Source organism: Dipodomys ordii, unplaced genomic scaffold (assembly GCF_000151885.1).
Source record: "Dipodomys ordii isolate 6190 unplaced genomic scaffold, Dord_2.0 Scaffold64, whole genome shotgun sequence".
Lineage (NCBI taxonomy): Eukaryota > Metazoa > Chordata > Mammalia > Rodentia > Heteromyidae > Dipodomys > Dipodomys ordii.
Window position 1 is genome coordinate 4,517,951 of NW_012267280.1, and position 26,650 is coordinate 4,544,600.

Genomic DNA, 26,650 nt, shown 5'->3' on the forward strand with positions numbered 1-26,650 from the left:
CCTGAACTCTGGGCCTGGGCGCTGTCCCTCAGCTCTTCAGCTCAAGGCTAGCGCTCTACCACTTGAGCCACAGCGCCACTTCCGGCTTTTTTCTTTTTTTGCTTATGTGGTGCCAAGGAATCGAACCCAGGGCCTCAGGCATACAAGGCAAGTGCTCTACCACTGAGCCACCTTCCCAGCCCTTGTCAGATATTTCTGTATCTAATACCCACCTCTGTCTGCATAGACACTGCCCCCCCCTTTTTTTTTTGTTTGGTAAGTTGTGGGGCTTAGGTCCTGTCCCTGAGCTGCTGCAGCTCAAGGCAATTGCTCTACCACTTGAGCCACAGCGCTACTTCTAGTTTTCTGGTGGTTAACTAGAGATAAGAGTCTCACAGACTTTCCTGCCTGAGCTGGCTTTGAACCATGATCCTCAGATCTTAGCCTACTGAGTAGCTGGAATTATAGGCATGAGCCATCAGCGCCCTGGCTAGACTCCCTTTTATATCTAGTGGCTACCATCCAATCTTGATCTCTACACGTATTGTTGGGTCTCAGCCTCTTGGAGTTCTGTATAAAATGTCTGTTACGCTATTCTTTTCAAATGGAGTCCAGAGTCATATTCTGCATAGTTATTAACATCTGTGTGCTTAGTCACTGAATAGCTTGATAAGATGTAATAGGCCTACTTGTAAACTCCACAGCTGGTCGTGTTAGGCCACATATACACCTATGAAGCCACCACCACAGTCATGTCATGATGATGACAATGTACCCCAGCTCAAGGCAAGCGCTTTATGGCTTGAGCCACAGTGCCACTTCCGGTTTTCTAATGGTTTATTGGAGATAAGAGGCTCACAGACTTTCCTGCCTGGACTGGCTTTGAACCACGATCCTCAGATCTCAGCCTCCTGAGTAGCTAGGATTACAGGTGTGAGCCACCAGCACCTGGCTTGTCCTGGGCTTGAACTCAGGGCTTGGACACTGTCCCTGGGCTTTTTTTTTTTTTTCTCCTCTGGTCATGGGGCCTGAACTCTAGGCCTTGACACTTTTCAGCTCTTTAGCTCAAGGTTAGTGCTCTACCATTTGAGCCACAGTGTCACTTCTGGCTTTTTTTGCTTTATGTGGTGCTAAGAATTGAATCCAGGGCTTCATGCATGCAAGGCAAGCACTCTACCATAGAGCCACCTTCCCAGTCTGTCCCTGAGCTTTTCTAGCTCCAGGATAGTGCTCTGCCACTGCTTGTTTCAAGCTTGTTTTGGTGAATAATTAGAGATAAGAGTATCTTGGGCTTTCCAGCCAAGACTGGTCTCAGCCTCCTGAGTAGCTAGGATTATAGGCATGAGCCACCAGCATCTGACTCTAGACCCCTCCCCCCACTTTTTGGGGGGGGGTCGGTCATAGGGCTTGAACTCTGGGCTTGAGCGCTGTCCCTGTGCTCTTCACCTCAAGGCGAGCGCTCTACTGCTTGAGCCACAGCTCCACTTCCAGTTTTCTAGTGGTTTATTGGAGATAAGAGTCTCACAGACTTACCTGCCCAGGCTGGCTTGGAACCACAAACCTCAGATCTCAGCCTCTTGAGTAGCTAGGATTACAGGTGTGAGGCACTGGCGCCCGGCTTCTAGCCCCTTTTTTGTAAGCCCCTTTTGATTATTTTGAGATAAAGTCTCATTAGCTTTCTACCTGGAACACAATCCTATTTTATTTATGCTACCTTTTGTAGTTGAGGTTACTGGCTTGAGCCACAAGTAAGACAGAGACCTTTTTATTTTGTGCTGGTACTGGGGCTTGAACTCAGGATCTGTGCATGCGTGGTCCCTTAGCTTTTTTACTCAGAGGCTAGTGCTTTGGCACTTGAGATTTCTGGCTTTTTGCTGGTTAATTGGAGATAAGTCTCATGGATTTTCCTGTGCAGTCTAGGTTTAAAGTGCAAACTTGGGGCTGGGAAGGTGGCTCAGAGGTAGAGCGCTTGCCTTGCATGCATGAGGCCCTGGGTTTGATTCCTCAGCACCATATAAGCAAAAAGAAAAAAGCCAGAAGTGGGGCTGTGGCTCAAGTGGTAGAGCGCTATCCTTGAGCTGAAGAGCTGAGGGACAGTGCCCAGGCCCAGAGTTCAGGCCCCATGACAGAACCCCCCCCCCAAAAAAAAAAGTGCAATCTTAAAATCTCAGCCTCCTAAGTAGTTAGGATTATAAGGTACCCAAGTAAGATAGAGTGGTCTGACCTTTTTGACATAGGCTGGACTGGAACATAACCTCCCACATAGCTAGGATGACAGCTAGGATGATACACCATGACCAGCTTCTCTGTTTGATGAGGGTCACATAAACTTTTCTTCTGTTGGTCTTGAACTGTGACCCTCCTTATCTCAGTCTCTCAAGTTGTTAGAATTACATGTATGAGGCAGAGCCTAGCCTTTTTATTTATTTTATTTTATTTTATTTTTTTTTTTTTTGTTAGTTGTGGGGCTTGAACTCTGGGCCTGGGAGCTGTCCTTCAGCTCTTCAGCTCAAAGGCAAGCATTCTACCACTTGAGCTATAGCACCACTTTGGTTTTCTGGTGGTTCACTGGAGATAAGAATCACACAGCCTTTCCTGCCAGGGCTGACTTTGAACCATGATCCTCAGATCTCAGCCTCCTGAGTAGCTAGGGTTATAGGCGTGAGCCACCAGCTCCCATCCTAGCCTTTTTTTTTTTTAGTCTCACTATATATCCTTGACCAGCCTTGAACCTTTAATTCTCCTGTTTCTGCCTCCCAGATGCTGGTATTATAGGTGTGCATCACTCTATCCAGCTTTGTGTTCTCACTTACTTGAAATATAGCCTTGCAAAAATGGTATCGACTCGTCTCCTTGGATCTCCGAAGAAGTTACTCTGTTTTGGGTACTAGTTGGACTCACCAGATTGCTGGAGTATCTGGCTTTTAGCAAAAACATGTGCCCAACATGTGGGAAGTAACCAAACCCTTCTCCTTCCTGACACAGCAGAAAGGACCAAGGAGCGATAACAGTAAATCAAACAAGATCTTTGTCGGTGGGATTCCCCACAATTGTGGCGAGACAGAGCTCAGGGAATACTTCAAGAAATTCGGAGTGGTGAGTTCCTTTGCATTTGTGGCAATAGCTGGCCACAGAGCCTTTGCCAGCTTCTGGGGGCCTGGGAGCCCTTGGGTATTCCTGACACTCTGCCCACTCCGGAGACTATTTGCCATTGAAGACCCCAGTGGTGTTTTTCTATGGCTTCTCCAAATAGTATAAGTTAAGCAGTAAAATTTATAAGTGTCCTTTGAAATCTTACAGCCATCAACATGGGAAGTGTCAAATGATGGTGCAATGGGTTTGAACTCAGGAGGTTCCAGACTGGGCTGAGAGTCGTGCTGTCCCTTGGTGCTAGAGGGATGGTTCGTTTTGTTTTGGGTTTTTTTGTTTTTTTGGGGGGGGGGTCCAGTCATGGGGCCTGAACTCTGGGCCTGGGCTCTGTCCCTCAGCTCTTTAGCTCAAGGCTAGCGCTCTACCCCTTGAGCCACAGCGCTACTTCCGGCTTTTTTCTTTTTGCTTATGTGGTGCTGAGTAATTGAACCCAGGGCCTCATGCATGCAAGGCAAGCGCTCTACCACTGAGCCACCTTCCCAGCCCAAGGGATGGTTCTATACAAGGCCCACCCTCAGCATGGTCTTACCTGGACATTGTAGGCCCAAGACAGAGTGCCACCTGCAATAAGGCTGGGCCTGCCCTGGATCCATGGACCTTCTGGGCCCTTGCTCAGTAGAATGTTGCAGTTGAAAGGACTCACATCAGCTTTCTGGCATCAAAAATGTCTGACCCACTTCTTGTCTGACATCAGAAATGGCAGAGTGCCTCCCAGTGTGGTCTGTTTTCTGGAAAAGGCTAAGTCCTTTGAGTTGCTTGGGAAATTTCAATTCTGGTCATTCACACAAAACACTTGTAGGGTAGCCAGTGAGGTGCCTACGTTCAGCCAGTACTGGGACTCTGTTCTGGGAAGGCCTGTGGTTGGGGCATGACACTATCCAAAGGTGCACATGTCTCACCTGGCTGTCTGCCATGGTCTACCTCCTTGCTCTGGGTGCATTGCATGTCTATTGGTATGCCAAAGGACACTGGACTGGGACAGGAGGGAAGTGCAGAGCAAGGCCAATACCCAGTGTGTTGAAAGCTGAGAATGCCTCACTCACTTCCCTCAAATATGAACACAGTGCTGCCATTGGGGTTTCTGCGCCTTATCCCTACTAAGATGTGTGGCCAAGGCTGTGTTTACTTAATCTGCCTCAGTAAACTCCTGTGAGGCAGTGGTATGGGCCCTGTGGCTGGGACCACACACACTCCTGGAACCTGGCAGGGGCAAGGAGTATCTACTATTCCTGCATCTTCCTCATGAGTACTGAGGCTTCTGTCTGTCCCCAGATATTAAACACAAGATACTAAATCTTATAAAACCTTTGCCCAGAACTTCCAAATCTCAAGTCTGGTTGTTCCTAGCAGTTGTGGCTCTGGGGTTTGTCACAGGAAGGCCTGGGGCCTGGCCTCAGCATGGTACAAGGGTCTCATGCTACCCTTTCCCTTACAGGTAACCGAAGTGGTCATGATCTATGATGCGGAGAAGCAGAGGCCTCGAGGTAACGGCAGACCTAGTTTATCCTGACCCATGTTCTTCCCCTCAGATGGCAAACTATCTCACCTTCAGAAAGGCTAGGTGGTCATAGTAAGCATTGCTCAGTAAGGACGAATTGGAGACACCCACTAAAACCTAGGCTCTTCCCACGTGGCTCCATTCCGCCCGTCTGTGCTTCCCTGGGTCAGACAGCACTCAGTTTTTGGCTTGTTCTTGTGACATTTTTACCACCTGATGTGAATCTCGACATGGTTCTGTTTTTAAATGTCTTCTAGCAGAGTGTGGTTCTTCCACCTGAGCATCTCATGCCCATCGTCTAGGTCCTTGCCAGTATGGCTAGTTCCTTTCAATTGCCTCTGCCAGTTTGGCTTGGACCCTGACCTACCTTTGTCCATCCCATGCTTCCCCCCCCCTTTGTTTTTCTTGTTTTTTTCCCCCTTGTCAGAGGGCAGGTGGGTGGAGGGTGAGGTGCCACCGCAGGTTCCTGTGTCATTCCTTGAGCTTTCTGCATATCCACACTGGTTTGGGAGCCAGTGATGGCACCCACTTTCATGGCCTTTTTTTTTTTTTTTTTGGTATGTGTGTTTGGCTGCTGCTGTTTGTCACTGCCCGTATGTTTTGGCTCATCAGCTGCTTTTAGACCATCTCTGTGAACAGACTTACCAGCCTGAGGTCTGTGCAGCAGCTCTGGGGCCATGTCCCCTCATGCACCATCTGCCCAAGGTCAGATGCAGGCAGCCCTGTAGTACCAAGTGGTGCCAGCCTGCAGCATGCTCCCGCCATGCTGGAGAATAGTTTGCCATTTGAGCCTCTGCCCTCCTTTATTCCATGGAAAAGGGTTGTATTGCTCACTACATGTGATTAAGCTGTTAAGTCTTAGTTCTTATTTAACATAGACGTACATGCTTAGTGACATACTTAAGTGTTCATAGTAAAGTACAGTAATGTTAAGTAAGATGTTTTCTCCTTTTCTCTCTGTGAATTGTTTGTGATTAACGATGTCTCTTTAGATTTCTCTTCTCCAGGTGCTAAGTTATATCACACAGGTACAGGCCCGCCCCGCAGTCAGAGGAGGGAGCGGCTTTGCTCCAGTGGGGTGTAAACGAAGTTTCAGTGTGTTTCTGTCCCGCTGCCGCCTCTTGACAGACAGATCGTTCTAGACAGCCCGCCCTGGGCTCCTTACCCACGACCCACCGCCTCTTGCACTGTAAACGGACCAAGTCAGCCCTGTGGCTTCAGATATTCCTGCAGTTTGAGAAAATGTCAACTTTTTAATATGTTGTTCATCACCTATGTTGTGTTCCAAATACTGCCTCTGATCTTGTGAAACCTTGGTGCACGGAAATCTGAGGGCTGCTCTTTGGGGTTCCTGTCCCCTGTAGCTGTGCAAAGCCAGCTGCCTGCCCACTTGCCACCCTTGTCCAGCTGCTGGGTGAGGCTAGTGTGGCTGACCCATATTGGTGGAGGGGCAACGGCAGGAGCTGGCATAGAGAGCTTTAGGGCTGGCCCATGGACCTGTCGATGTTCCCTGAGCTCAGCCATTGGGCTTGGAAAGTATCCCTGTGGGTGCCAGATAGCAGAGGATGTATCACGAGATCTCCTGGACAGCAAGCTACCTGTCTTCTTGGCTTTTCAGTCTTTGGGAATTGCTCAGTCTCCCTTTCCCCTTCTTGGTTTACTTAAGATAGTGGACCATCCCTGTATGTAGGACCTTGTTGTGTTTCCACCACATACTATCTCCATGTTTTAAAACCCCTGTGCTGCACAGTGATCCTTACAGGCCCTCCCCCATGCCCAGTCTTCTGGCTTGCGCTCACTCAGCCTGCTGCCTCCACTTACCTCAATTCCCTTTGTTACCTGGGTTTTATATCCCTTTAGCCTCTGATTCCTGTGTGCTTTGCCTTTATGGTTCCACTTCCTTCCCTGCCTGTCCTTTTGTGACATCTGTGCATGCCCACACATGTATAGGCACACATATGTGCACAGAGAAAAATCAGAAGGCTCCTGAGTCCCAGTCCCTTAGCTGGTAATCTCTGAAATGTTTCCTCAGCTACCTTTTCTTCCCTGTTTCCATCCTTCTCCTGGCCACAGTTTGCTTGTAATTTTTCTATCTGGTTCCTGCTGATTGCAGTCCCAAGCATTCCTTTTTCATCAGCTTTAGAGGCCTCATTGATGGGCTGCTCTTTGCTCAGGGCCTCCCATGCCTGCTTGAACCCCCACAGCCATTCTCTACAGGCTTCTGCCTCTGTCCCGCTGGGAAGTAGTACCTATGTCTGCTGTGGATGCCTTGGAGTCCTGCTTCCACCTTAGGGCTGGGCAGGCAAGACCTCTTCCCAACCTGTTTCTCAGTTCTTCCCAACTAGCCTTTCCCATGTCTGTCTTCGTTCTGCTGAGGTCTTCCGGCAGTGGTCTGCTGTCACTTCTTTGTGCCCAAACACCGGTCCATCCGGAGGTGCTAGTGCTCATCGGGTGACCTCAGAGGCCCAGTATACCTGGCAGGTCTCACTGCACTCAGACTCAGAGGCTGAAGGCCCTGGTCACTCCTGCCAATAGAGGACAGGACATGCCCCTTAGCTGGGTGGCTGCACTCACCCCAGACCAACCAAACTTCGTTTATACTGCCACTTTCTTGTGTTTGTGAAATGCTATACTTTTCTTCCTTTAAATTTTCATTTTTTTTTTTTTCCTTTTTTTTTTTTTTTTTTTTGATTACATGGTGCCTCTTGCTCTTGCTGCTGACAGCAGAATTTGACCTGCTGGAACCCATTGTGGCCTGTATCTTTGTGTATTACCTATTATTATTTATTTATCTATAATACATATATGCATATAAGCATAGGTTTATTTATTACCTCTGATAGGACTCCTTGGGCTTACCCAACAGTGTTGGGTAAGCTTAGCGAGGCGCTCACTGTGATAGAAACTGTACTCTGTTAACGCTTTAGAACGATGTATGGCTGCTGTCAGCACTAGCTGCAAAGCAAATTGCAAGCCAAGGGGGAGAACCTGGGTTTCAGAAAAGCAGAAATGCACCCACATGCACACTCAGTGGCTATCCACGTGGGCTTTGTTGGATTCTGGTATTTGCGCTTATCCTCAAGATGCGAGCCAGAGCAGTGCATCCCAGGCCTGGGGGTATGTAGGAGTGTCTGAGGGCTCACCAGCTGTCTCAGCTGCTGTTCTCTTAAGATGTGCCCCCTAGGTCCACATGTGTCCTCACCCAGAACCCCCACCCTCAAGTATTTGGGTAGAGACCTCAGCCCTGTGGGAGTGCGGGCTTCAGTCCGTCCACTCTGTTGGGAGCCTGATCCTGGGCCACAGCCTTTGCACATAGGCTTAGCTGAAACCTGGGCTTGATCCCTTGGTCCGTCCCTAATACTGTTCATCATCCTGTTTTGTGTCACAACACCCTGCTACCTTGATTCACTCTTCGTCGTTGGCTAGGTTTTGGATTTATTACTTTCGAGGACGAACAATCAGTGGACCAGGCTGTCAACATGCATTTTCACGACATCATGGGCAAAAAAGTGTGTAGTTGTAGTTTTATTTTACCTTAAGACCAAACCAAGTCTTAGGCAACTTAGGGGTTTCACTGGAAAGGAAAACTCCCTAACAGAAAGTTCACCTGTGAATCCCTGGATATGAGGCTAGGTCCAGTCCACAAGTGGTCCAGCCTGTCCAGAGTGGGGCATTTTCTCCTGGTTTTACTCCTGGAGTGACTCCCCTCTCCCCCAGCGGGTGGTTACTGGGCAGCCTGGGAAAGGCAGATGGGTGGAACTGGGGAGGCAGTGTGGGTGGGCTTGCTTCCAGTGAGATCGCAGTGTTGCCTCAGGCTTGGTTTCAGTGACCACTCCTTCAGATGTAGTCCCAGCCCCTTTGTAATGGTGACCTGGAATGTGATGAGCTGAGCACAAGGGCCTCTGAGAACCGAGGTTCCACTTAAAACTAAATGAAATGTGAAAACATCATGAAGGATTGGTTTTTAATTTGGTCACTTACTGTGAAACTCCGGGACCAGCCACATGCTCTCGATAGCACTTAACCACGTGCAGTCAAGTGACCTCTGGTGTTTTGTCTTCATACTGTGTTGCTGCCAGAGCCAAGCAGGGACAGGATGCAGGGCCCCTAAACCATAAGCCTCCGGAGACCCTCGCTCTGAGGAGTTGACTGTGCAGTGAGTGCCTGGCAGCCTGCTGCAGCATGTAGTTATTTACCACATTTGTGTGGCTATTAAATGCCCCCTCTGTGCTGAGCCACCCAAGTGGTCCTCCTATGCTGCTGCTTCTTACCAGGGTCTAGCCCTCAGGATACATGGCCTCTCCTGTGTGTGTTACCTCTGCCCTGCAGGAGTGAGACGTACTGCAGACTGCCTTCCTTTCACTTGGGCCTCACTGGAACAAGAGACAGAACTTGTTGTGACATCCCTTGCAGTATGTGGTTTAAAATTAACATGCAGATTGCAAGGGGCAGGACAGTTATGAGCAGAGTTCAAAGGACTCTGTGCAGTATGTTAAAGTCCTGTGACATTGAAAATCCGGAGAAAGCTGGCTCTGTCCCTGGGCACCACCCCTAGAGTCCCCCCTTCCCCCCCCCCAGCTAGGTTGGCTGAGATTGACCCATTGTCCATCACCCATTGCTGACCTTGGTTGATCACCCTTCATCCTTCAGATAGGGGCTAAGGTTCTGTGTTCTGATAGGAAAGGGCAAAGGGTTCTTTAAATTACAAGGACTGCTTTGCTCTGTAAGCAGGAACCGAATTCCCCTAAGGAGTGTGTGTGCAAAGACTCATTAATTTTGAGTTCTTTGAAATGGGTCCCTTGTTCCTGCTGTATCATTGCCTTCAGCTAACGGGATTTTGTTCCCACCATAAGGAGTCTCCTTGGGCGAGCGTGGGGCAGGTGGGGGGGGGACTCTTGCCTCTGGGGTGCTTCCTGTTTGTTCTCTAACATGAGAACTGAAGGAATTCTGAATGCATAATGCTTACCTCTCCAGACTGAGACCCCAAGGATGACTCCAGGTGGACCCCTTGTCTCTTTATTCTCATTGCAATTTATCATAAAAATAGTCAGGATCAGAAGCCGAGGCAACTCTGGAATGGGGGCCTTTATGTTGTCAGTCTGCCCATATTTTAAAGGATGCATAGAGCAAGGTCGCTACTGCCTCAGCATAAGTAGGTCAGGCACGGAAGCTCCATTGTTCAACCCTCCATCTGTCCTTAGTCCTTAGTTCAAAGGCTGTGGCTTGCAGCCAGTTTTGGGAAGAGGTCTGGGCTGCTGTCTTAACACAGTATGAAGATTGCTTACTGGTTCAAATGTCCATTTTATTGCATGTCCGTTTACTTTTTTTGTTAGATGTAATGTAAGATTCTCTTCCCACATCCATTCCCTCTGACATTCCTTTTGAGTTAATTGAGAGTCTTTAAGCATTAGCCTGGGGAAGGTAAGTCTTTATCTTCCATTAGACATTTTAAATAAAAATCTAAGTCAAAACCAACTATGTTTCTCAGGTATGCGCTGAAGTTCGAGGGGTGGGGGCGGGGCTGCAGCCCCAGCATGGGGCTGGGAGGGTGCTGGCCCTTTGTTTATGCTTGAAGGACCGGCACTGCAGCTTATCAGAAGTCTGGGGGGGGCCTGGCTGCACAGGTCCACTGAAGGTTCTTGGCTCCTACTACTGCTCACAGTAGTTGGGTGCAGTCTTAATGATTATATGTGTTGTACCTGAGAAACATTTTTTAAACAAAGATCAAAAAAAAATTAAGAAAAAAACCTACTGGCCTAAATAAGGTTTATAGTTAAGTACTTAGTCTTAAGTCATAAGATGCTAAGTGTAGTTATAAGTTACTGAGGGTGTCTGAAGGGAAGGGGCACTGGGCCACAGCTTCTTTCTAAACCACTGCTCGGTTTATTTAGGTGGAGGTTAAACGGGCTGAACCTCGGGACAGCAAAAGCCAAGCGCCAGGACAGCCAGGTGCCAGCCAATGGGGGAGCCGCGTCGTGCCCAATGCTGCGAATGGTTGGGCAGGCCAGCCCCCACCCACGTGGCAGCAAGGATATGGCCCACAAGGTAAGAACATTTGATCCCTGGGTGTGAAGACTGGCTAGCTATTCCACTGTGTACCTTCCCTTGGAGAGCCAGGGGATCTGGGGTGCTGGCGGGGCATGCCAGAATGGGAACACTTCCTTCCTGTCTTGGTCTTCTTGAGCTTCCCCTGCTCAGATATTGGCGTGGCACATTGGAGCCTCCCAGGGTGCAAACAAATACTGTCACTGGCAGGAGGGGCATGGTGAGGCTGTCCTCTGGCACCCAAGGTATCTACCACTTCCTGTTGTTGGTGGGGTTGGCTGTGGCCTACGTGCCCACCTATAGTTTAGGCAGTGTCACCATCACTAGAATTACTGTGCTGAGCTTCCATTCCTCATGTCCACATGCCAGGTTGCAGGAAGGCCGTGGTGGTGAGTCTGGATAAGTGTCAGGCTAAATGGCACAAAGTCTTCTCTTCTACCTCCCACAGTATGGGTGGATTTGGTGGCACCCCCAGGGCCCTGCAAGGACTTTTACCTTTTCTCTGCATATCCTCTGCCTGGCCCTGATTGAGCTTGTGAGCTCAGACCTATTTAGGCTCTAAGCCACATGTCATGGGGTTTTGGGATTTTTTTTAAAAATTATTATTGTGAAAATACTATACCAGAGGGGTTATAATTACATGAGCAAGATAATGAGTACATTTCTTATCAAGCATTGTAGCCTCCTCCTTTGTTTCTCCTTCCCATCCCATCCTCCCCTCCACCCCTTGGGATTTTTTTGTGATGGGGTTACTATGTAGCTGGGGATGGGAGGGAACCCATGATCCCAAGTGCTGGGATGACAACCATAGAACATTCCCTGCCAGCTAGACCAATGACCACACCTAGGTATTGCAGGATGCCATGGGCTGTTTCTGTGTTCTTTGGTGGAACCCCCTTCAGGGGTCCTGGAGATGTCTCTAATGTCCTCCTTCGGAGCTGGGGATCCTCATTCCTTGTCTGCAAACATAGTACCCACCAGGTGGTAGGGTGGCAAGGAAAGGCGTGGGAGGTACTCTGTGAAGGAGCTCTGCTCAGGGCTTGGGAAGGTCTGTCGCTGGTGTTGCCTCCACCAGGACTGGGCCACCCCTGTCCCTGGGCACTGAGCCTCAGGAGAGGTCAGGTGGTCCCTGGTCTGTGGTGGCCATTCTCGGCGAATCCTCGGCATCCAGTACTGGGGCTCGGCACCGACCCTTCTCTTCTGTTTTCTCATCTAGGAATGTGGGTGCCAGCAGGACAGGCAATTGGTGAGTCCTTGTTTGTAGAGAGAGGGAAAGAGCAGAACCCGAAACCCATAGACTGACTTGCAGAGCTTGCACCTGGTCCTGCAGCCTGCAGTTGCTAAAATGTTGTCAGTGTGTACCTGTCCTGGAGGTCTACCTCTCCTGGCAAGGAAGAAGGGGAGGGGCCTGCCACAGCCCCTAGCAGGCCTGGGTCTGGGCTGTACATGAAGTGTGTGTGACCTCTACCCCTGACCCTGTGCTATGTGTTCCAGGTGGCTACGGACCGCCCCCTGCAGGACGAGGAGCCCCGCCTCCACCCCCACCATTCACTTCCTACATCGTGTCTACCCCACCTGGTGGCTTTCCCCCTCCTCAGGGCTTCCCACAGGGCTATGGTGCCCCACCGCAGTTCAGTAAGTCCTAGTGGGGCTCTTTTGGGGAGAACAGCTGCCCATGTGCTTGCACCAAAGCCAGCAGATTTAGCCTGGCTTTATGTCTGGCTGTGACCACAGGGACTTAGCCTTTAGCCTTGGCTCCTATGGCTGAAGGAAGTCCTAGGGCTCCTACTGGAATGACACTTGCCCCTAGTTTACACTCCCTTGGCTTATGCCAAGGAGACAAGTATGTGGAGACTATACCTGTTACAAGTAAGGAATTTAATGAGAGGACTTTCTGTTTGTTCTGCTTTTTGATGGATGACCTGGGTGGAAAGTCAGCTGCCAGCCCAGAGTGTTAGGCAAAGTGATTTCTTGTTGATCAGGTGCAGGACTCCTATCTGGACAGGAGCCCAGACCCCACAGGGTCACTGAGTGTTTCAGTATGGCAGCAGCATATATAAGTTACAGACTTGCTTTCCTATCAAGTCCTTTAATTAAGGTGTGTTATACACTTGGGTACAGAACCACCTACAGTGGCTACATCTAGGAGAGACTGTCATAGTCTGACACTTGGGAAAGGGTTTGCTGACTTGTGGTCTAGCTCACAACTTACCTAACATTCATCGAGGTTAAAGCTGGACCCTGAGGCCTTACCACAGAATATTAGTGGCCTTTATCTAGTTCAGCCTGAACTGTGCTGTTTGTTTCTACTTCTTTTCTTTTCTTTTTTTTCTTTCTTTTTTTTTTTCGGTCGGTTGTAGGGTGGTAGGCTTGAACTCTGGGCCTAGGTGCTGCCCCTCGGCTCTTCAGCTCAAGGCTAGCGCTGTACCACTTGAGCCATAGCACCACTTCTTGTTTTCTGAGTGGTTTATTGAGTGGTTGGCTTTGAACTGCAATCCTTAGATCTCAGCCTCCTGAGTAGCTAGGGTTACAGGTGTGAGCCACCAGTGCCCAGCTTGTTTCTAAATTTTTTGTTGTTGTTGTTGTTGGTTGTGGGGCTTGAACTCTGGGTCTGGGTCCTGTCCCTCAGCTCTTCAGCTCAAGGCGAGCTCTCTACCACTTGAGCCACAGCGCCACTTCTGGTTTTCTAGTGGTTTATTGGAGATAGGAGTCTCACAGTCTTTCCTGCCCGAGCTGGCTTTGAACCGTGATCCTCAGATCTCAGCCTCCTGAGTAGCTAGGGTGACAGGTATGAGCCACCAATGCCCAGCTTGTTTCTAATATTTCTTTTTTTTTTTTTTTTTTTTTTGGGTCCGGTCGTGGGGCCTGAACTCTGGGCTTGGGCGCTGTCCCTCAGCTCTTCAGCTCAAGGCTAGCGCTCTACCACTTGAGCCACAGCACCATTTCTGGCTTTTTTCATTTTTGCTTATGTGGTGCTGAGGAATCGAACCCAGGGCCTCAGGCATGCAAGGCAAGCGTTCTGCCACTGAGCCATCTTCCCAGCCCTGTTTCTAATATTTCTAAAGAACAGTTTTGTCGCCAGGCATTGGTGGCTCATGCTTGTAATCTAGTTCAGTTCTGAGGATCATGGGTTCAATGCCAACCCAGGCAGGAAAGTCTATGAGACTTCTATCTCTAATAAATCACCAGAAAACCAGAAGTGGCGCTGTGGCTCAAAGTAGTAGAGTGCTAGCCTTGAGCAAAAAAGCTCAGGGACAGCATCCAGGCCTTGAGTTCAAGCCCAGTGACTGACCAAAAAAATAAAAGTAAAGAGCAGTTTTGTTCTAGAAGTCCTTGCTGCTTAAATCTCGGTTCAGTACCCTGTGCATTCTGTATATGCATCATGAGCAGCTCTACAGCTTCCTATTGTAGACCATTTCCTTAAGGTAGTGGCCCAGGAGTATGAGCCACGGTTCTTTCTGGGAGTTGTAGATGGGAATTACTTCTGATGGCCCCTGTTGGCTTGGGGGCTAAGGTCTGCAGGCCTGACTTATCCCTTGGGCTTTGTGCTCTTATATTTGCAGGTTTTGGCTATGGGCCTCCACCTCCACCTCCGGATCAGTTTGCCCCCCCAGGGGTCCCTCCTCCACCTGCTACTCCAGGGGCAGCACCTCTGACCTTCCCACCACCTCCATCTCAGGCTGCTCCAGATATGAGCAAACCACCGACGGCCCAACCAGACTTCCCTTATAGTCAGTATGGTAAGTGGTCTGCAGCATCTTGAGACCCCCTTCCCTGGGGTCTCATTCATCTGGTGGTAGAGGGTAGCAATGCGAAGAGCCAGTATACAGAATACACAGGGGTACTAGCAAGTGCTAGCCATAGCATTCCTCAGCGCCTGGCTTGATCCTGATACTTGAGTAGCCACAGTCCATCCAGCAGATATCCTAAGACCCGAGGTTTGGCGATTAAGCCATTACTGGGTCAGAAAAAGGTTTCTTCCTAGAATGGCCTAAAGGCTGTTGTCACTGTCAGAGCTCTAGAGGTTCTTTGTTAGGGAACGTCCTCAGATACTCTGCTCTCCAGTTATTTTGTTTGGTGTCCGGCATCAGTAGTGGGATATGTGGGGAACAGAGGCTCAAGTCTATAGCAGGCCCTGACTGGGACAGGTATAGTGGTTGGCTCTGGCTGGCTTGCCATCACATGGGTGCTTCTGGGATATGCTCTTGAGAAGCATAAGAGGCCCCGGGTCAGGACAGGACCTGCATGTCCTTTGTTCTCGCCCCACAGGGAGCCCAGTGTCAAGTCCAGCTTCATTTCCTTGAGACTCATTAACTTCCTAGGAGAGAGTCTGTTCCCTGGTGGCTCCTCTTTAGCACCAGGGAACCCAAAAAACATGGAGCCTGTCACCAGATAGCCTCAGCTTACATCCCTAGGAGGGCCACAGGCTTCCAGAGAACCTCTGAAAGAACCCCCTTTCGGTTTGGTCCTAAGCCTGGTGTTCATTGTTACGATTGTGTGTTGCCTGAGGCACCACCCACATAGCACCGCTCTGGATACACTATGAACCCAGTGGCCAGGCCCCAGCCTGTGGTCACCAATTGGGTTGTCCTTGGCTCCTGCAAAGCCCTGCTTCAGGGGGAGCGGGATGTGCGCCTGCGTGTCTGCCGCTTGCTCCTTGCTGAGCTGCCAAGGGTTAGTCACCCTGGTCTCGTCTCTTGCCAGGCCTGGGTACCTATTCTCAAGACCCGTCGGGCTTTGGGCCCTTTCTTTGTTTACTCTCTGATGGTCAGGCTGAGCAGTGATGTGTCTTAGGTAGGTGCCGCCTTTCTATAAGATCCTCCCCTGCCTGCACCCGGGCAGCGGGCACAGCCTCCTCTGCTGGCCTGCGCGGGGGTGGATCCGGCGGTGCCCTCTGGGATGGGCCCCTTGTCAAGTCCAGGACCTCAACTGACCACAGCCCTCAGCTGGCTCTAGGATTGCTTGAGTAAGAGGACCCACTGTGTCCGCATATATCCCGTTGGGAATGCAGAGGGCCTAATTATGCAGCAACCCCAGAATCTGGTCAGTGAGTAGGAATAGGGTCTATCCTGGCCGTTTGGAGATAGTACTGTTCCCCTTGCTTAGAATCCTCTTCCATGCTCCTGAGGCTGGCAGTGAGTGGCAGTATCAGATCTTGTTTAAGGACAAAAGGCCTGCTTGCCTGATGTGGTCACAGTAAGTTAGGCTGGGCCCCAAGCCTCTCTTCTGCCCTCATCAGCAGCAGTGATACTCTGCGGTTGCTGCTGATGGATCTATTAAGCATAGGCCACAGCTCTGAGCTCCTGCTGTCCATGGGTACCCAGCCCACACAGGTAGAAGGTGCAGGCCATTGGGCTGGGAAGGTGGCTCAGTGGTAGAGCGCTTGCTTTGCATGCATGAGGCCCTGGGTTCTATTCCTTAGCACCACATAAGCAAAAAAAAAAGCCGAAAATGGCACTGTGGCTCAAGTGGTAGAGCGCTAGCCTTGAGCTAAAGAGCTGAGGGACAGTGCCTAGGCCCAGAGTTCAGGCCCCACGACCCGACCCAAAAAAGAAAAAAAAAAAAAAGAAGGTGCAGACCATGTGCTACACTGAAGGCCCATCTCATGCTTTAAGTCCTGGACATTGTGCACCACATGTAACAGCACAGCATATCAGATCAGAGGTATTCCCACCCCCAGAGGCCTCTGACCCCATCCTATGTATTCCGAGCATATGGGAGAGGAGGCAAGGAGACAAATGGCGGACCACTGGGCCTGGTAAGAGTGCCGAAGCTGCTTTTCTTTCTGTGTAGATCCTGGTCATAACTTTCTGAAAGATACAAACTCCCTTGACTTGTTGTCCACCAAGGCTGTCCACCTGAGGCAGGCGGTCCTGTGGGATGTGCAGACAGCAAGGCCCAGGGCTTGGGGCCTTGACACCTTCTTCTCAGAGACAAGTCCAGGCAGAGTGGTTCAGGCCAGCGCCCGTGCTGGGTCTGCCACTTCTCCATGACCCAGAGCTCACAGCCTCTCTCCCCCAGCAGGTTACGGGCAGGACTTGAGTGGCTTTGGACAAGGCTTCTCGGACCCCAGCCAGCAGCCCCCTTCCTACGGGGGCCCCTCAGTGCCAGGGTCAGGGGGTCCCCCCGCCGGTGGCAGTGGCTTTGGACGAGGTCAGAACCATAACGTGCAAGGATTCCACCCTTACCGACGCTAGTCATGCGCCAACGGACATCAGCACCAGCTGAGACCAGGATTCGGAACTTATGAACTTGTGACAATCACAAACTTGGCAGAAAAATAGCGACTGAACCTGGGGGGGAGGGCGGGGCGGAGGCTGTGGAGGTGGCTGTGGGTGTCTGGACTGAGGTTTTTAAATATATTTCTTTCTTTCTCTGACCCATCAGCACAATAAAAAACAAGTCACTGGTTCAACAACAGGGTTTAAAAAAATGTCTTCAGCTTTAATTCAAACTTCAGGTTTCTTTTTCTTTTTTTCTTTTTTTTCCTCGAAATTATTTTCCTGAGCCTTTTGTTTTACCGTATATTGTAAACTTTTATGTTAAAGAAAAAAATATACATTTACAAATTGTGAGATTTTTAAGAGATTTTCTACAATGTATACTGGCTTATTTTTTAATTTAAAACAGGGTTCCGTAGGCACTGGTGGGAGTGGGGGCTTTTTTTGTCCCCTTGCTCCTGGCTTGGGGGTTGGGGACTTGTTGGTCCAGAAACTCTGGGAGCTAAAGATGAAATCTACTGAGTGTGTTTTTGTTTTTTGTTCATTCCTTGCTTTTGCTGGCTGGCCTGCTTAGTTGCATCTGCGGAGCACTGTGGGGTGGTTCTCATGCAGCTGTCTCACTCACGTGGCAATGCTGATATCCTAGGTGGTCTGGACCCCATGCAGCAGGTGATGCCTGGGCTGGAAGCTCACCTCCCTTGGGCACATGGCTTCAGGGCATTTCCCACTGACCAGTTTGACCCTGGTTTGAATAAAGAGAAGTGCGTTTGGATTAGAAACCCATATCTGTCCGTGTCTTTTCTGTCTCCATAATTTTCCTGTGTTTCCCCTCACTTGCCAGGGAAATATCTGGATCCAGACAAACCCTGAGTCCCAGTGATGCTCATGGCCTAGGGGCCCATGCCTATATGAGTCTTGGGCTGAGAGTTCTGGTTAGTTAGGAGTGACAGACATAGGACATCTATGGGTTGCCTCAGGTTACTCTGGTTTCACTGGCACCCCAGCTCTGGTGCCTAGGTCCATGCAAGCTACAGCTCCCATGTCAGCTTTTATTGTCTTTCACTCGTGGAATCCACAAGCTTTGTGCATGAGGAGGAGGATGTCTTTGAGGGGCAGTGGTCTCACAACCTGGTGCAGAAGGAAGATCAGGTTTTTAAAATGTAACAAGGGCCTAAAACTCCAAAACATACCAGGTGCTGTGATCCTGGCTACTCAGGAGGCTGAGATTTGAGGATTGTGGTTCCAAGCCAACCAGGAACATTGGTACAACTCTTTTTTTTGGGGGGGGGGTCCGGTCGTGGGGCCTGAACTCTGGGCTTGGGCGCTGTCCCTCAGCTCTTCAGCTCAAGGCTAGCGCTCTACCACTTGAGCCACAGCACCACTTGTGGCTTTTCTTTTTGCTTATGTGGTGCTGAGGAATCGAACCCAGGGCCTCAGGCATGCAAGGCAAGCGCTCTACCACTGAGCCACCTTCCCAGCCCGGTACAACTCTTACGTCCAATAACCTACTCAGAAAAGGCCAGAAAGGATGCTGTGGCTCAAATGATAGAATGTTAGCAAAGAAGTTCAGGGACAGTGTCCAGGCCCTGTGTTTAAGCCCCAGGACCCACAAAAAAATTCCAAGTTAGGCACCAGTGACTTACACCTGTAATCCTAGCTACTCAGGAGTCTGAGATCTTAGCATCACGGTTCAAAGCCAGTCCATGCAGGAAAGTCTGTGAGACTCTTATCTCCAGATAACCACCAGAAAACCAGAAGTGGCACTGTGGCTCAAGTGATTGAACGCTGAGTGCTTGCCTTGAGCAGAAGAGCTCAGGGACAGCGCCTAGGACCAGAGTTCAAGCCCCACGACTGACAAAAAAAAAAAAAAATTCAAAACATACTGAAAGTCTATGGAGTGCAAGACTTGAGAAAGTGTATTTGGGGTGAGATAGGGAAAGGAATGCCCCTGAACATTGGTACCAGCTGCCCTCAACTGGCCCTGGCACACGGGTTGAGATCTGGTGCAGTCATCCCATATACTGTGCCAGCGCAATGGGAAGTTACATGCTTCCACAGGCAGAAAATAAACAGTCTTGGGCTGTGAATGTGGCTTAGTGGTAGAGTGCTTGTCTCACACGCATGAAGTCCTGGGTTCAGTTCCTCAGTACAACAAGCAGAAAAAAACGGAAGAGGTGCTGTTGCTCAAGTGGTAGAGTGCTATCCTTGAACAAAAGAAGCTCAGGGACAGTGGCCAGGCAGGCCCTGAGTTCAAGCTGCAGGACTGGCAAAAAAAAAAAAAATTTCCAGTCAGCAAAGGAATTCCTGGGATGGCAGGGAGAGCTGCAGTGTCTGCAGGTGACATCGGGATTTATACAAGGTCCAGACACTTGTATCCTGGGGACTGGGAGAGGCCACTTCTGCATAAAATGGTCTCAGGTAGGACTCACTTTCTTGGTTACAGGTCCCTCCAGCCAGCACTAGCTTCTACCAAAAAGTTACTGGGAAAGTGGGTGGGGCTGCAGGCCCAACTATCCTTGCTTTCTAGGGAGATCACCTGGACTAGCAACATCAGCCTTAAGTGAAAAAAAAATCTAAGGGACAGTGCCTAGGCTCTGAGTTCCAGCCTGGCTTTTTTTTTTTTTTCAAGGAGACCACTATCTGCCCTTTCTCAAAATGCACAATAACATAAACATTCATAACATACCTCTTAACAAGTTCTTCCTGTGGGTGCTGTATCCTCAAACCACACCTTCTAGCACACTGTGGACAACTCATAAATTACTTGCTGTGGAAGCTGTTGAGTGGAGATTGTGTAGAATGGCTGGGGGGTGGGGTGCTGGCAAACACATATTCAAAGTTCCTTCCTTGAGACAAAGGGTAAACAATACAGTGGGACTCAGTAAGCAGTGTTGAAAATGAACTATACAATTTGTAGATGGGGATAGGAGGGGGTAATGGAGTGAGTGAGGGAAGGGGTAACACTGTCCAAAAAGAAATTACTCATAGCCGGGTGCTGGTGGCTCACACCTGTAATCCTAGCTACTCAAGAGGCTGCGATCTGAGGATCGAGGTTCAAAGCCAGCAGGAAAGTCCATGAAACTCTTATCTCCAATAAGCCACCAGAAAACTGGAAGTGGTGCTGTGGCTCAAGTGGTAGAGTGCTTGGCTTGAGCTGAAGAGCTCAGGGACAGCGCCCAGGCCCAGAGTTCATGCCCCACGACCGACCAAAAAAAAAAAAAAAAGAAATGTACTCATTACCTGATGTGTAACCCCTATGTACATCACCTTTATAATAATAAAAAAAAAATAGTTCCGTCCTTGGATACTCTTAGGAGAGGAACGCAAAGGGACAATGCCTTACGTGCACCTGATCATACAAAACATTTATTGAAATGAACTCCAGAAATGAATTTTTTTTTCCTTTTAGCTGTTGTTTTCATTTATATTTGGGAGGGTAGGGGGAGGCACAGAAATGGAGGGACCAGTGAACAAATGCAGCAATGTTACTCAAAGGACACTTAAAAATAAACTATACAAACTTGAGGGCAGGGATGAGGGGAAACAGTGGGAGCAAGGAAGTAGTGGACATTGTCCAAAAAGGAATTACTCAGAGCCGGGTACCTATAATCCTAACTACTCAGGAAGCTGAGATCTGAGGATCATGGTTCAAAGCCAGCCGGGATAGGAAAGGCCATGAGACTTATCTCTAATAAACTACTCAGAAAAAGCTGGAAGTAGCACTGTGGCTACTAGAGAACTAACCTTGAGCAAAAGAGCTGAGGGACAGCACCCAGGCCCAGATTTCAAGTCCCATGACTGACAAAAGCTTCCTCCTTGCATTTGAGCCATGCACCCTCCCCCACAAATGAGGCTTTAAGTCATTCACACCTGTAATCCTAGATCTAAGGATAGCATCTGGAAGCCATCCGATTTTTCTTGTTGTTGTTGGTCGTGGGGCTCGCGACTTCCGATTTTCTGGTGGTTAATTGGAGATAAGAGTCTCATGAGGACTTTCTTGCCCAAGCTGGCTTTGAACCTGGATCCTCAGATCTCAGCCTCCAGCTAGAATTACAGGCGTAAACCAGGAGCGCCCGACCCAAGTGATTCTTATCTCCAATAAACCAGCAAAAAGAGCTGGAAATGAAGCTTGGCTCGCTTATTTCGCCACACACGCACACACGGAAGCTACTTTGGGAGATGGAGTCTCAGGATTTTTTTTTTTTTTTTTTTTGGCCAGGGTTGGCTTTTAAACGCTATCCTCTTGATCTCAGTCTCTGGAATCGCTAGGATTACAGGAGCGAACCACCGTGCGCGTTGTTAGTAGTGTGCATTTTAACCTCCTGACAGGAGGGGGCGATCAAGCGACTCAGGAAACCGGAAGCGCGCGTGGCTGAGGGGGCGGGACTGGCCGGCTTCGCGATAACTGCGCAGTCGCACCTGGAGCGGCCTTTTCCCAGCGGCAGGCAAGATGGTGAGTACTCCGTGTCTGCACTCCAGTGTTGAACGTATCCGGTGCCATCCGTGCTCTGGTTGATTGACGCCGGCCGGGTTCAGACTCTGCTGCCTCGGCAGCTCGCTCTGAACCTTTGAGACCGCAAATGGGGGACTCGGGGCGGGCTTAGTCGGTGTGGGGACCACCGGAGCGTGGAAAGGCCTGTTTTGGCCCGCAAGCCCGGCCAGGGTCCCGTAGCCCGGGCCGCACGCGTCACCCTGTGAGCGTCTGGAAGTAATTAGTTCCCGCGGGCTCCGGAGATGGGAGGCCCTTGGGGCTGCCTGGGGTCGCAGGGATTGGGTCTCCAATACCCGCTCACCACCGCTGACTCGCACAGGCGGAAGTGGAGCAGAAGAAGAAGCGGACCTTCCGCAAATTCACCTACCGTGGCGTGGACCTCGACCAGCTGCTGGACATGTCCTAGTAAGGGGCGCGGCAAGGGGACGCGAATCTACGTGGGAGAGGCCCGGGGAGGAGGGGTGGTTGTTCGGCTCGGGCACCTGGTTTTGTTATTTATTTTGGTACTTGTCTTGGTACTTGTTTTGGTACCTTGTCAACTCAGGGTCACGGAGCTGTCGTTGAGCAAAAGAAGCTCAAGGCTAGCACTCATCACTTGACCCTTAGCTCCACTGCTTCAAACCGCGGTCCTCAGATCTCAGCCTCCTGGGTAGCTAGGAAGGATTACAGGCGTGAGCCACCCGTCCCTGGCTGGTGCAACTTTCTCAGAAGGAGCCCTTGGTTGATATTCCAGCCTTTGGACTAGGTGCCACACTGGTATCTCGTTAGATTGGATGGGGGTTGGGGTAGCTTCTGGCAGTTTTCCAACTGCTTGGAGATATTCGACCACGGCTTCATGTGCTGCAAAAACCAAACAGGTAACAGTCCTGGAGACCTGTCCAGTGCCTTGTAGGGTGTTTCCTAGGCAACAGCCTTTTTTTTTTGGTCAGTCATGGGCCTTAACTCTGGGCCTGGGCGCTGTCTCTCAGCTCTTCAGCTGAAGGCTAGTGCTCTACCACTTGAGCTACAGCGCCACTTCTGGCTTTTTCTGCTTATGTAGTGCTGAGGAATTGAATCCAGGGCTTCATGCATGCAAGGCAAGCACTCTACCACTGAGCCACCGTCTCAGCCCTGGCAACAGTCTTTTTAGAGCAGTCACTGGGCCAAATGGGCAAACCAACTCCTTTGCATCCAGAGAGCAGACTTGCCCCATCTTCAGCAATTATCTGTCAGCTTGGAGGGTAACTACCTAAGAATGGAACCAAGTCATATCTTCAACCTCTCCTATGTTCTCTGTAGGACTTTGGCTTTGCTGTCCAGTTGCTGCCTTTATTTGGCTACTCAACCCTGAATTGCTTTCTTCACTCGCTTTTGCATGACAGTACAACCCTCCTGGGGCAGGGCTTGAAATCTTTTCCTAGGCAAAACCCCCGTGCTTTTTTGCTCAAAGCCAGCACTACCACTTGAGGCACATAGCCATTTCCAACATTTCGGGGGAGGGTGGGGATTGGAGATAAAAGTCACAGACTTTTCCAGCCCAGTCTGGCTTGAAGCTGCAGTCCTCATCTGGCCTCCTAGGGTAGCTAGAATCACAAGCATGAGCTACCAGTGCCCGACTCCTTTATTCCTTTTTTACAGCCTGGTAGTATTTTGTTTTGGTTGATCATGGGGCTCAAACTCTGGTCCTGGGCACTGTCCCTAAGCTCTTCAGCTTATGTCTAGCACTCTACCTCTTAAGCCACAGCACCATTTCCAGTTTTCTGGTGGTTAGTTGGGAGTTTCCTGCCTGGGCTGGCTTTGAACTGGGATCCTCAGATCTCAGCCTCCTGAGTAGAATTACAAGCTTGAGCCACCGTTGTCCAGTGTCCACACCACTGTTGTTCCACCTTTCCCAGTGAGCAGCTGATGCAGCTGTACAGTGCCCGGCAGCGGCGGCGGCTCAACCGGGGTCTGCGCAGAAAGCAGCATTCACTGCTGAAGCGCCTCCGCAAGGCCAAGAAGGAGGCACCGCCCATGGAGAAGCCAGAAGTGGTGAAGACACACCTGCGAGACATGATCATCCTGCCTGAGATGGTAGGAAGCATGGTCGGTGTGTACAATGGCAAGACATTCAACCAGGTGGAAATCAAGGTGTGTAGCAATTGCTTGGCTGCTGGGGTGGTGGGTCAGTATCACCCATGTCCCTGACCTCCAGCTTTGCTCTTGGCCTCCATAGCCTGAGATGATCGGCCACTACTTGGGCGAGTTCTCCATCACCTACAAGCCTGTGAAGCATGGTCGACCAGGCATTGGAGCCACCCACTCATCACGCTTCATCCCCCTCAAGTAACCTGTGCAGCCAATAAAGGCATATGTTTCTACCTTCCAGTGCAATTTGTCCTTCCTTCTACCTGCATATGGAACTCTGGGAGGGACTTGCCATTAACACATCCCCAGAAGTGTCCAGGGGTCTGGTTCAGACTACCCTAAGATTCAGGTCCATGGTAAAAGCTGGGTAATGTCTGCTTCCTGGCCAGAATGGATGTGGGGCTGGATAGTACAACTGAAGAGGGAATTAGGAGTGGTGAACCCCTTGTCTATGGCCCATCCCAGGTTAGCTTCTTGTCCCTTATACAACTTCCACCAGGTGCTTTCTGATATTTAGCCACTCAGGTGGCACCTCTTTTTGTTGGTTGTGGGCTTGAACTCTGGGCTTCGGCGCTGTCCTTGCACTCTTCAGCTCAAGGCTTGAGTCACAGCGCCACTTGCGGTTTTCTAGTGGTTTATTGGAGATAAGAGTCTCACAGACATTCCTGCCCGGGCTGGCTTTGAGCCGTGATTCTCAGATCTCAGCCTCCTGAGTAGGATTACAGGCGTGAGCCACCGGCACTTGGCTTCAGATAGCACTTCTTAAGCATTATATTTTCCCTAGCTACTGGAGGTAATATGTGACCCCACAACCTCAACTTTACTGCTAAAGTCCTCAGAACACTGCATGCTTTCTGAGATTCATGTCATATACCACAGTGTTCACTGAGTAGGTTTGCACTATTCCTCTGAAGGGAAAACACTGGCCCAAGAGCTTCTGGAGAGGGCAGTCAGAATAGAAGGTTTCACCTGTTTATAGTCTCCCTGGTGGATTATAGAGAAAGTTGATGGCACTGACCTTTTGATCTAAGCAGATGGGAGAGCGGAGGTACTTGCCTGAGCAGTGTAGTTAGCCATTGTACAAAATAAGCATTGGAGGTGAAATACAGTCAAGTATGTGAAGAACCCTCACCTTGTCAATGGATGTAGGTGAAGTGTCCCTCTAAAAGTAGGGACTCTTCATTTAGTGTCCTTGACTTGGATCAAAAGAATTTCTGGACGAGTTATAATGGTAAGAAAACTTGGCAGGGCTTCATTGAACAAGCAAGCAGAAAGGGGAAGGCACTCTTAACTGAGTACTGTTGAGGAAGAATACATTTTCTTGCCTGTCAGGAGTGTTTATATGGCAAAGACGGCCCAATTTCAAAGTTGAACAGATAGTTGTTTCTTGTGTGTTTTTTTTTTTTTTTTTTGTCGGTCATAGGGCTTGAACTCAGGGCCTGGGAGCTGTCCCTGAGCTCAAGCCACAGCTCCACTTCTGGTTTTCTGGTTTATTGGAGATGAGCATCTCACACTTTCCTCCCCAGGCTGGCTTTGAACTGTGATCCTATGATCACAGCTTCCTGACTATTTAGGATTCCATGTGTGAGCCACCAGTGTCTAGCCAGATCTTTGCTCTCATCATTGCTAAGCCACTTTTCTAGCCCTGGTTAAGAAGTTTCTTATATTTTGAGCGAGCATTTCTCTCAGGAAGGAATGTATCCTGTTGCTTTTTTTGTGTGTGTGTGTCAGTTGTGGGCTTGGGTGCTGTCCCTCAGCTCAAGGCTAGCTCTCTCCCACTTGAGCCACAGCGCCACTTCCTGCTTTTTCTGCTTATGTGGTGCCAAGGAATTGAACCCAGGGCCTCATGCATGCAAGGCAAGCACTCTGCCCATGAGCCACCTTCCCAGCCCTCCTGTTGCTAATCTTTGGAGCATAGATTGTACTTTTATTTGTCTACCATGTTTCTGAGTTGCCTTCACCTGGCCTCATTTTCCCTAAAATGACTTTGGTCCCTTAATGTTAAGAGAACTAGATGGATGAATATCTCCTGTATTAGCTTTTTTTTTGGGGGGGGGGTCGGTTGTGGGACTTGAACTCTGGGCCTGAACACTGTCCCTCAGCTCTTCAGCTCAAGGCTAGTAGCTCTACCACTTAAGCCACAGTGCTACTTCTGCCTTTTTCTGTTTATGTGGTGCTGAGGAATTGAACCCAGGGCCTCATGCATGCAAGGCAAGCACTCTTACCACTGAGCCACCTTCCCAACCCTCCTGTATTAGCTTTAAGCTTGAGGTTTTAAAAAAAATCTGTAACCTTGAGGAGACTAGGATCAAATATGACAAATATCAAAGTAGGGCTGGGAATGTAATAGAGTTGCCCAGCATCACGAAGCCCTAGGTTTGATTCCTCGGTATCCACCTACACAGAAAAACGTGGAAGTGGTGCTGTGGCTGAAGTGATAGAGTGCTAGGCTTAGCCTTGAGCAAAAGAAGCCCGGCAGTGCCTAAGCCCTGAGGTCAAGCCCCAGGACTGGCAAAAAAAAAACCCTCAGGGACAGTGCCCACGGCCTGAGTCCAAGTCCCAGGACTGCCCCTCCTCTTTTCAAATATATGTATGACTAAAGGAAAAGAATAGTGACCTGTGGTCAGTCTGGCTGGGAAGGAGCTGGTGCAGTGAAGGAAAGTAGCCATGAAAAAACTGGCAGGCAAGCTAGACAATCCTGGCTCATACAATCCTAGCTAACTTGGGATTCTGGTATCTGAGAGTTATGTTTGAAGCCAGCCTGGGCACTGAAGTCTGAAACTCCAATGAACTATCAGAAAGCTAGAATTAGAACTGTGGCTCATGTGGTAGAGCACTAACCTTGAACACAAAAGCTCTTGTCCTGAGTTTAGGCCCCAGTACCAAACAACCTGGCAGATGGGAAGTTCACTGGCTACACTGGGTTGTTTCCCTGCTGACTTAAATAGACATGGAGCACCAGGGAAACGTGGGCTGTGGTGGCTGGCAGCCTGATGGGAAGTTAGTATGATGTACCTCCACCATGCTATTAACAGCATACTATGATTGTCAAGCATAGATGAACAAGACTGCTCATAGCTGCCTGTATGACCACATCTGTCCAGGTGCCTTCGCCTGTCCCAGCTTCACAAGTACCAAGTATCCTTGAGGAACAGAAAG

At 49.7% G+C, this 26,650-nt stretch overlaps 2 protein-coding genes across 2 annotated transcripts in view; both read left to right on the top strand.

Annotated features, from left to right (window-relative positions):
* Positions 1–17,676, top strand: part of Dazap1 (DAZ associated protein 1) — a 21,608-nt gene extending 3,932 nt beyond the window's left edge. Inside the window, exons 5-12 of the mRNA XM_013022691.1 lie at positions 2,965–3,075; positions 4,565–4,613; positions 8,054–8,136; positions 10,519–10,672; positions 11,889–11,918; positions 12,167–12,307; positions 14,236–14,412; positions 16,697–17,676. Of these exons, the coding sequence (XP_012878145.1) occupies positions 2,965–3,075; positions 4,565–4,613; positions 8,054–8,136; positions 10,519–10,672; positions 11,889–11,918; positions 12,167–12,307; positions 14,236–14,412; positions 16,697–16,869 (918 nt within the window). The 3' untranslated portion in view covers positions 16,870–17,676. The remainder of the gene's footprint in view (positions 1–2,964; positions 3,076–4,564; positions 4,614–8,053; positions 8,137–10,518; positions 10,673–11,888; positions 11,919–12,166; positions 12,308–14,235; positions 14,413–16,696) is intronic.
* A 3,604-nt stretch (positions 17,677–21,280) lies between these two features.
* Positions 21,281–23,731, top strand: Rps15 (ribosomal protein S15). The gene is made up of 4 exons (XM_013022802.1): positions 21,281–21,346; positions 21,705–21,790; positions 23,260–23,494; positions 23,580–23,731. Exons 1-4 carry the CDS (start codon positions 21,344–21,346, stop codon positions 23,691–23,693), a joined length of 438 nt encoding a protein of 145 aa, XP_012878256.1. The 5' UTR covers positions 21,281–21,343; the 3' UTR covers positions 23,694–23,731.
* The last annotated feature ends 2,919 nt before the right edge of the window (positions 23,732–26,650 follow it).

Excerpts from the sequence above, each read along its gene's own strand:
- Rps15 (XM_013022802.1), top strand. Across the intron at positions 21,791-23,259 it reads CAGCTGCTGGACATGTCCTA|TGAGCAGCTGATGCAGCTGT; the intron begins GTAAGGGGCGCG and ends CACCTTTCCCAG. Across the intron at positions 23,495-23,579 it reads TCAACCAGGTGGAAATCAAG|CCTGAGATGATCGGCCACTA; the intron begins GTGTGTAGCAAT and ends TGGCCTCCATAG.